Raw genomic sequence first — 10,307 nt, 5'->3', positions numbered from 1 at the left:
GAGGTCATCACTTATTGGTGAGTAATCCCTACTTTATATGTCTTTACATATTTAGTGATGAGTAAGTTAAAGATATATATTTGTTCAGGAGGTTATTTTGAACATGTCAATAATCATATAGTTTATATGCCACTTAATTGTCCCAGAGTACCTTTGAAACTTACCATCGCGCCAAACAAACCCTTAAATCGTACGCTTTTGTTAAAATATGTGTTAAAAAAAAATTGATGTTTCACAAGATTTAGTTATATCTATGAAATACGTTGTCGATAACTGTGTCTTGGATATCACTGATGATGAAGATGATTTTAATGATTTTATGAATTTCGCTATCTCAAATCAACCCGTTCACATATATCTAGAAGATATTACGAATTCAATGCATGTTTTAGGTCGAAACCTTACTAATCCTAATGATCAGTTCAACCTACAACAACAACAATACAATAATCGGTTAAACCTACAACATCCGACCAATTATCAGTTCAACCTACAAAATCCTTACAATAATCAGTACAACCTTAATCATCCATCCAATAATCAGTTCAATCTACATCAGCAATCCAATCAACAGTTCAACCTACATCATCCATACAGTATTGAGTTCAACCGACAACAGTCATCCATCAATCAGTTCAACCTACAACAGTCAACCATCAATCAGTACGACCTAGAACACCAAAGTAACAATCAGTTCAACTTACACCACCCATACACTGATCAGTGCAACCAACCACATCCATACACAAATAATTCGAACCTACAAAATCAATCTGTAAATCAGATCAACTTACAAACTCAAACCACAGATGAAATCAACCAACAAATACAATACACCAATTTGTTGAATGATAAACAACCACCGTTTGAAGGTAACAAAGATCATTACATGGTTGACCTACCTACATCTGATCAAAGCGGATCTGAGCATGATGATATGGAAAATGTGAATCCAATCAAACCAACAAAACACCCTTTTTCTAACTACATAGTTGATGAGGATGATGTTCCTGATAGTGATGATGAATACGAAGATGAATACGTCGACCAAACACAAACTTATGACCAGCCAATTAAGTATAATCCCCAACCAGATGATATATTTTGGAACATGCCACCGTTACTGTCGAACACCCAACCCGAAATGAAACCTAGATCAATGACAATATATGAAACCTCAGATCTAGTTAAATTGAATCAGACTTTCAAAAACAAGGAAGATTTTCTTATGCAATTACGTACAAAGTGTGTTACTGAAGGGTTCCAGATAAAACCAAAGTACTCAAACAAGTCAAGGTATACAGCTACATGCATATCACCAAATTGTTCATGGCAAATTACTGCTAGGTGTATACAAGATAGCAACAACTTTCAAGTACGGAAGTTGAATGATCTACACACGTGCTCAAATACCCAAATTCTTCCGAACAATAAGCATGCCACCAAGAAGGTCCTAGGTAATATACTGAAAGAGGTGATGAAACAAGAAGGTCGTGTCTATCGACCGAATGATATAAGGACTGATATGTCGGCGCGATTTAAAATAAGTCTATCATACCACCAAGCATGGAAAGCCAAATGTTACGCAATTGAGATGTTGAGGGGTAGTCTTGAAGATTCCTTTCAAATACTACCTAATTATCTATATAATCTTAGATTGTCTAACCCAGGTAGTGTAACCAACATTCGAACGGACAACAAAGGCAGATTTGTTATGAGTTACATGTCCATTGGTGCAGCGGTATGTTTAATGCTTTCTTTATTTACTTATTAATTCAACTCGTATTTAAAAATAATGTTTCAATACTTTAATATGCAGACACGTTCGTTTGTTAACTATGCACGACCAGTAATCATAGTCGATGGGGCTCATTTAAAAAGTCGTTACTTGGGGACTAACTTGATTGCTGTCGCTATGGATGCTAACAATGGAATCCTTCCATTAGCCTACGGTATTGGAGCAGGAGAGACCACCGATCATTGGACATGGTTTTTTGGTAATCTAAGAGACTCTCTACAGTCTTCGGGGTGTTGTATTGTTAATCTTACCATTATATCTGACAGGGCACCTGCAATAGCTGCTGGAATATCAAACGTATTTCCAGAAGTATTTCATGCACTATGTGCTAGACATTTGTTGGAAAACCTCAAAAGTGTGTCTAAAAGGGTTAAAAGTTACGAGTGGCACTACTGAAAAATGTGCAAAGCGTATAGAAAATCTGATTTTGATCACCACTATGGTATACTAGCACGACGTATCCCAGACAGTGCACGTACACTCACTACTGTTGGGTTCAACAGATGGTCTAGACATCATGCAGATCGTGTTCGGTATGCTTACCTAACTTCTAATAGTGCAGAGTCAATGAACGCACTGTCAGTTCATGCGAGGAAACTCCCGATTACAATGCTTCTTGAATTCTTTAGAGCTTCAGTTCAACAATGGTTTTGGGAACACCGAAACACTGCCGATGGTTTAACAACCCCTGTCACACCATATGCAGAGCGTAAGCTTGGTAAAAGAAATCGTAAGTCTATTAGTTGGACTGTCAAACCGATATCACAAGTTAAGTTTGAGGTATTGGATATGAAAAAAGGCGGTAAAGTCAATCTACAAGATAAAACTTGCACATGTAAACAATGGCAGTTTTCCGGTATACCCTGTGGACATGTAATGGCAGTAGCAAGGTATTTTGTCCTACGTAACGTTACTACACACGTTCAGAAGTATTTCCACACTGAAACGTACAAGTCGGCATACATGGAAGATATTAACCCGCTAGATCATATTTCTGAATGGATAGATCCAGGACACCTACAAACCGTCCTACCGCCATTGGTTACAAAGCGACAATCGGGTAGACCGAAGAGTACTGCTCGTATACCGTCCCAAGGAGAGGACAAAGACAATTTCAAATCTAAAAGAAAATGCAGTCGTTGCTTGGAATATGGACATACTAGATCAACTTGCACCGCACATTATGATCTTTCTGAAGGTAAACAAAAGTCCAAGTGTAACTCAAAAACAAAGGCAAAGCCGAAGGGGTTGGTAAAGGGCAAGGGTAAAGGAAAACGTGAAGACTCGTGCTCAACACAATTTGGCTCCACTTACAATTTGAGTGATGATTAGCTTCTTCTTTGTGTTTTAAATGTGTTTAACTGCCATGGATGATAGGTATGTGTGTTCGTATGTTTTCTAGCCGTTTAACTGTCGTGTATGTGTTGTGTCTGTAACTTGTGTTATTTGTTGTGTAATCAATAAATGTAGTATGAGATAATATATAATATTTGTTGTTCAAATTAAAGTTTATTTCACTAAATTGGATGGCAGACTACATTGGGACTCATGATGGTCGAATAGGGTTAGTCGACCCACTAATCGGTCGCCTACAACGCAAGGATGGTCGAATAGGGTTAGTCGACCCACTTATGGCTAGCAAGTCGGTCGACCTTGCAGTCGACCACATCATTGAAGTTGTCGACCAACATCAATGAAGCATGTTGGTCGACTACCTTGAAAACTATAATGGTCGACCGGGTATAGGGGTAGTCGACCCAATGGGTGGTCGACTTAATGGTGTAAATAGACAATTTTTTTCCCGAAAGTGTATTTTGGAAGAAAAGTTTTTAAAAAAGTGTATTTGGGCGAATTTCCCTTTTTTAAAATCATGACATGCACGTTTGGGCCTTTAATATTTGATTCATTCTAACAAGATTGGGCCAAGGAGTTGATGGGGGTATTGTATATTACTCGTAGTAAATAGTAATTTTCGTCGACTTCTTTACCTTCTTGACTTTATGTTGATTACATCAAAAGCTTGAAATCTAGAAAAGCCTTGACTGATTACGCACCATTCAAGACTCAAGTTCTAATATAAGTATGTTTTTAATCAGTGTTGAATGTTAACTTACCAAAAAAGTGAATTTAACAAACTTAAAGCTAGATGAGACAACATTTAAACATAGGCATGCATACAACAATGTGACATGAATTATTTGTGCATGTACATATTTGTTCATAAACCTAAATCAGCTCGGGTAATCACACACCGTGTTCATAAACATAAATCAGCTCGGGTAATCACACACGGTTATTTGCAACTGCGGTTCAACCACCGGTTGCCTAACAAAAGCCCGTCTCCACCAAATCTCAAACGCGCGTTGTATGTTAGGACAATCATCTCCTTTTTCAAGAAACCGATCAAACCAACTCATCAAGAACGACTGTTGTTGTGCTAACGGCAACGTAAGAATGATCTGACTCACTCCATCTTCAATTAACCTACGGTCAACTGATCTCGAGCCGCGTTTTATCCATCCAAAATCATCATACAAAGCTTCCAACCATGTTGAAAGTAAAGCGACGCGTGTCTCTTTTGGCACCAAAACATTTCCTCTACCGATCGCAATGCATAACTGTGCAGTAATCCTGCTTATTTTATGTCTATACATTATTGGAACTTTTGAATGAAGTATTACAAGCTCGTTTTGACCCGACCATAACGTAACAAATTCTTCACAAATTCGTTTTTCAATCAAGATATCGACAACCCATTCGAGATTATCAGCTTGTCGAGATATTTCACTCATCATTCCCCTGTTTTCATTTGCTTCAGATAAGCAAAGTATAAGAGAAGTAACACATTTGTCACAAATAGTATAAAGCGTTTCTTTAGAGATTTCATATGTATTTTGGGATTTTTCTTCTTTAAGTAATCGAGAAATTAGGGATTTCATTTCTTTACGGGCTTTTTCGTCTTTTGCGTGTAGTACTCCGGTCAGTAACCTCATGAAAATATCATCGATTCTTGATGAAGTTGTTGGATCGAATGCTACTCTTTGTAAAACTTCGTGATCGTTATGAAGTTCGTTAAGATTTGTTATCACTTTATCTTCTTCATCTTCGGACCAAGGTACCGCCTCTAAATACTCTAAACACGATGATATTCCATCATCGAATTTCAACGCATCGCATACCTACAATCAAGGATGAATAATAATGTTGCTACATGATCAAATTAACGGTAAATGTCACCAAAATAGCAATCAAGTTTCGCCAAAATCATAAGTGGAATCATAAATCTGGTATCAATTTCGCTAAAAGTTGTCCAATTGGTTGACTTTTTGGGTCAAACTGGCCATATCTAGAATCCAAATTAGCATGAAATTTTTAGTTATTCTTTTACTATTTAGAACACAACAGTTTTGTTATTTCTAGTACGGAGTACATAAACATTTATACAAAATCAACAGTACACGGTTCACAAAATCACACCAAACAACACAATAAATCACATCAATTAAATTAAATAACAATAACAATAACAATAAATAAATAAATAAATAGCAAGTAAAATGCATACCTTGAGCAAACCTAAGATCTTAGAAACAGGTTCACCAACCATCTTAACTTTAGGATCATCACAATACATCAAAACTAATGTTTCAATATAAACCACCACATCATCACACTCACAAATCTCAACAGAATGATGGGACCCACTTCTCAGGCCCAACTTATCTTTAAAAAACCGGCTCCGGCCCACCAACACTTCCCTATGAACATCCATTGACACACTGAACCCATCACGTGCCGTGCATGTGAGCTTCACATCACCAAACCCTAACCCCCACTCACCTGGGTTTCTAAACGGAGCTTCAGATAAAACCCTGGCGACCCGTTCTTCTATTCGGACCCGGGTCGGGTCGACGGTCTGTTGGTGTTGGTGGTTCGTGGAGTCACGCGCTTGTTCCTCTGACATCATTTCGAACAGAGTGGGACTGGGTGTGGCAGTGGGTGTGGGTATGGGTCGGATCGGGCTTTGGGTGGGTGGGGTCGGGGTTTCGGGTTGTGGCGGAGAAAGGAAGAGATCGGAAATGAAACCTTGTTTTAACATAGTGGAAACTTGTTGTTTTGATTTGGTGAGATCAGATGATGCTGCCATTGATGAATTTTAATTGTTTCTGGTGGTGATTTTTGTTTGATTTGATGTGTTTAAAGGAGATCTCAGTGAAACTCTGTGAGTGTGTTGAATAGTGTGACGTGTGAGGGAATATGGGTCTCTGTAAATGTGGTCAAAATGATTGATTCGAGTGCTAAATATTTTATTTCTCCAGGTCTTTGATTATTGAAGATTTTTTTTTTAATTTTTTTTTTCTCGAAAAAAAGTAAAAAACTAACGATCTTAAAAAGGATTTGATCAAACGATAGAAAGAATAAAAAAGACACGGACTAAACTAGGGTTGGGCAAAACCGGATATCCGAAATTTCGGATATCCGAATTTCGGATATCCGAAAATTCGGATAGTGAATTCGGCCATCCGAAATTCGAATCCGAAATTTCGGATATCCAAAATTCGGATATCCGAAATTTCGAATTCGGATACCGGATTATCCGAATATCCGAACTGTATCTAATAAATACAAAAAATACAAATGACAAAACTCATATTACATAAGTAACATACATGTAAGTTCAACATTTTTAATTTCGTGTTACAAAAGTTCAAAACACGATTAACACATCATCGTAACAAATATAACAAAGTTCAAAATACGATTAACACATCATCATAACACAAACATAACAATTATCTAGTTAGCTATTTATATAGAGATATTCACTAATTATATGCTTAACCTATACTGTTATATTTCTTATAACTTTAGATGTACTGTGATATATTACTTATATCGTGATTTATTCTATATCATATAATAACCTTATGTTTTTTCATTAATGTAAATATAATATAGTTCTAGAAGGTGAATCAAGTTATAATTAGTATGTCATAATCGTTACAATATCCATCTTTTGAGGATGAACCAAACAAAAAGCATATCCAAATATGAATGCAAGTCAGTTTCAGCAAAAGAAAAGCGTATTCAAATATGAATGCAAGTCAGTTTCAGCAAAAAAAAGTATTAATAAATCACAGTACTCTACTTTACTCTTTTTAACGATTGATTGTTTCTTTGATATTTTTACTCTTAAAAGTTAAAATGTTAGTTTACCTTGAAAGCTATATAGCCCATAAGTCATAACTCATTAGGCTACTAATCTGTAAATATAAATATAAATATACTAATAATAAGTGTATTTTATTTCGGATATCGGATTATCCGAATATCCGAAAAATCTGAAAATTCGATCCGACATCCGAATCTAAAAATCCGGATATCCGATTTTCGGATATCCGAAAATCCGGATATCCGAATTTTCGGATATTTTCGGATCGGGTTTTCGGATAATTCGGATTCGGATATTATGCACACCCCTAGACTAAACGAAAGATCACAAACGCCATAAAATGCTAACTAACAAGCAGAAAAGGTAACGAACTAAACTAAACCAAACCAAAAAGAATAAAAAACATAATCTAAAATAAGTATCGTAACGTAACAAAAAAGGAAAAAAGAGAGAAAAAACTGTTTCATCCCCTCCAAACAGGCCCATGCTCTTTCTAAATATATCCAGCTTTACACTAACCTTATAGTCTTTTGATATCGGCTTAAAAAGCTTGCTATGCACTTTAGAAAATCGAATAGTTTCTCCAGAACGAGAAGAAAATCAGAATCTAAATTGAGCTCCGTTAATGAAGAGGGAGTCGAATCACATGCTCCCTGGCTTCACCCACTTTATGCAACATGTATTTATTGAATCAATTGTAATCAAATAAGGAATTTGCTAACGACAACTCTTAAGACTATCGTTAACGTGCAAAAAATGATTGTACATTTCAATAATTGCGATCATAAAGTAACTGTGTAACCGCCATGTATAATCAATTTATGCATGCTAACGACAATCGTAAGAGTTGTAGTTAGCAAACTCCATCAAATATTACTAAACAAAGTTTCATTATTACTAGTAAATTTTTATTAAAAAAAGAACCTTAATTATAGATATAATAAAAATTCAAAAAAGTATTTAGAAACAAATACCGTATGATTTATGTGGTTATCGTCTGAATAGAAAAAAGAAAACAAAAACGAACAAACATAAATTACTTAAATCTTTCGTTTCTTTACGGATGTGAATTAAATTTTTCGATATAACAATAATAATAATAAAAAATCTAGGAGTTCTCGTAATGATTTTCTCACACCTTAGTGTCACTTTTTGATGAAAAATGAAGCCCCTTACATGGCATTAGTTGTTGGAGTGTGGAGACCTTAAACAACAAGAAATCTAGTTCTGGTGAGCGATGAGGCGCATCGTTCAAGGGATGCGGCGCATCCATGCAGCATTTTATGCAGAAGGTTTTGGATGCGGGGCTTTTAACTGATATGACGCATCAAACACGTGTGATGCGGCGCATCACCATCTCGATGCGGCTCATCGAGACCTGGCATTGAATCTGCAGTCGAGGACTTGAATCTGAAACATGAAAAACTATAGGGATGAGGCGCATCTCTTTCAGAAGCGGCGCATCTCCTCTCTGTCAGCAATTTGGCAAGTTGCAACCTTTACATCCGAGCATGCTTTGGCCTCCTTTCACTTTAGGTGCAAAGTGGATCACTTTACACCTAAAATTAGGGCTGTGATTATGCCAATACAAGGTGAAAAGCATGGTTAGTTGGTTTATCTTTCATGATTGCTAGCACACTTGAAGATCAAGTTGTAGTTTCATGGTGTTCTTGTTTTCTCTATATATAGAACTCATTGTATGCAATTGTAACACACCACTCTCATATATTCAGTAAATAAACGATCTCTAGTTGGTCCGTGGACTAAAGCAATCACAACGATTGCATATAACCACGTTATATCTTGTGTCGTTCTTACATTTCTTGCATTTTAATCTTTCGTTCATTAAGTAGGTTGAGTGATCTTGATAGTATCACTACTCGGCTAGTAGTCTTGTAGAATTACTAGCGTTGTTTGGGTCCTAATATCCCAACAACTGGTATCTAGAGCACAAGGTTTCGTTAAGGGAACGATGGCGGAAGATGGGAAGTTTAGAATCGACCGATTCGATGGGAGAGACTTTGGCTTTTGGAAGATGCAAATTGAAGATTACTTGTATCAAAATAAGCTACACCAACCCTTGTTAGAGACCAAGCCCGAAAGCATGGACGATGTCGATTGGACGCTTTTGGATCGTCAAGCTTTGGGTGCTATTCGTCTTTCACTTGCTAAGAACGTTGCATACAACGTTGTGAATGAGAAGACGACGTTTTCTTGCTTGAAAGCACTCTCTAACATGTATGAGAAACCTACAGCTGCAAATAAGGTATTTCTCATGTGTCAATTGTTCAATACTAAGATGAAGGAAGGTACGAGTGCAACGGATCATATCAATGAATTTAATAATATCATTTCAAGGCTTGAATCGGTAGAGATTAAGTTTGATGATGAACTAAAAGCACTTATCTTGCTCTCATCATTACCGAATAGTTGGTCGGGTACGGTTATCGCGGTTAGTAGTTCTACGGGAACTACTAAGCTAACGTTTAAAGCAATAAGGGATTTGATTCTTGGTGAAGATACTCGTAGGAGAAACTCGGGAGAATCAACGTCCGGTTCTTTGTTAAGTACCGACAACCGGGGTAGGAAATTTGAACGCGGTGAGAAGAAGGGTAGGAAGAAGTCTAAGAAGAGGAATTCATCGAAAGATAGAAGTGAAGTTACTTGTTGGGGTTGCAATCAAAAAGGGCACTTTCAAAGGAATTGCAAAAATGGTTCCGCGAAAGGTGTAAACTTGACCGAAGGGGAAAGTGATGATGCACTTTTGTGTAGTGTTGAAAATTCTATGGAATCTTGGATTTTGGATTCAGGAGCTTCGTTTCATGCTACTCATGTCAAAATCATGATGAAGAATTTTCGCTCATATCAAGGCAAGGTGAGATTGGCAGACAACAAGCAAATCAATATAGAGGGCATTGGAGATGTTGTTTTGAAGACTACTCTTGGTTCTAATTGGATCTTGAAAAACGTAAGGTACATTCCTAAATTAAAAAGGAAACTTATTTCGGTTGGTCAATTAGATGATGAAGGTAACGCGGTTACTTTTGAAAACCGCCAATGGAAGGTGGTTAAGGGTAGTTGTGTAGTGGCTCGTGGACATAAAAGGGGAACTCTTTATATAGTTAAAGTGTTAGATGAAGATACGGTGGTTGCTACGGTTAATGTTGAGTCTGAATCAACTCTATGGCACCGAAGACTCGGGCATATGAGTGAGAAGGGTATGAAGATGCTTGTTTCGAGTCGGAGAATTCCGAATTTGAAGAAAGTAGAACTTGGGTTTTGCGAACCATGTGTTTATGGGAAGCAAAAGAAGGTTAATTTTGGGAAATCGGGGAA

The 10,307-nt window shown here is 36.9% G+C and overlaps 2 protein-coding genes across 2 annotated transcripts; one reads left to right on the top strand and one right to left on the bottom strand.

Moving 5' to 3' along the window:
* The first annotated feature begins 2,197 nt into the window (after positions 1 to 2,197).
* Positions 2,198 to 3,130, top strand: LOC139874407 (uncharacterized). Its single transcript, XM_071861842.1, has one exon. It carries the CDS (start codon positions 2,198 to 2,200, stop codon positions 3,128 to 3,130), a length of 933 nt encoding a protein of 310 aa, XP_071717943.1.
* An 876-nt stretch (positions 3,131 to 4,006) lies between these two features.
* LOC139877393 (BTB/POZ domain-containing protein At5g60050-like) lies at positions 4,007 to 6,052 on the bottom strand. The gene is made up of 2 exons (XM_071864814.1): positions 5,364 to 6,052; positions 4,007 to 4,977 (listed from the first exon to the last, which is right to left on the bottom strand). The coding sequence occupies exons 1-2, from the start codon at positions 5,943 to 5,945 to the stop codon at positions 4,069 to 4,071; spliced, it is 1,491 nt and encodes a 496-aa protein (XP_071720915.1). The 5' UTR covers positions 5,946 to 6,052; the 3' UTR covers positions 4,007 to 4,068.
* Positions 6,053 to 10,307: the final 4,255 nt, after the last annotated feature.

This window comes from Rutidosis leptorrhynchoides, chromosome 11 (genome assembly GCF_046630445.1).
Source record: "Rutidosis leptorrhynchoides isolate AG116_Rl617_1_P2 chromosome 11, CSIRO_AGI_Rlap_v1, whole genome shotgun sequence".
Lineage (NCBI taxonomy): Eukaryota > Viridiplantae > Streptophyta > Magnoliopsida > Asterales > Asteraceae > Rutidosis > Rutidosis leptorrhynchoides.
The sequence above is the reverse complement of the archived record's forward strand: the minus strand, read 5'-3'. Positions and strand labels throughout refer to the sequence as shown.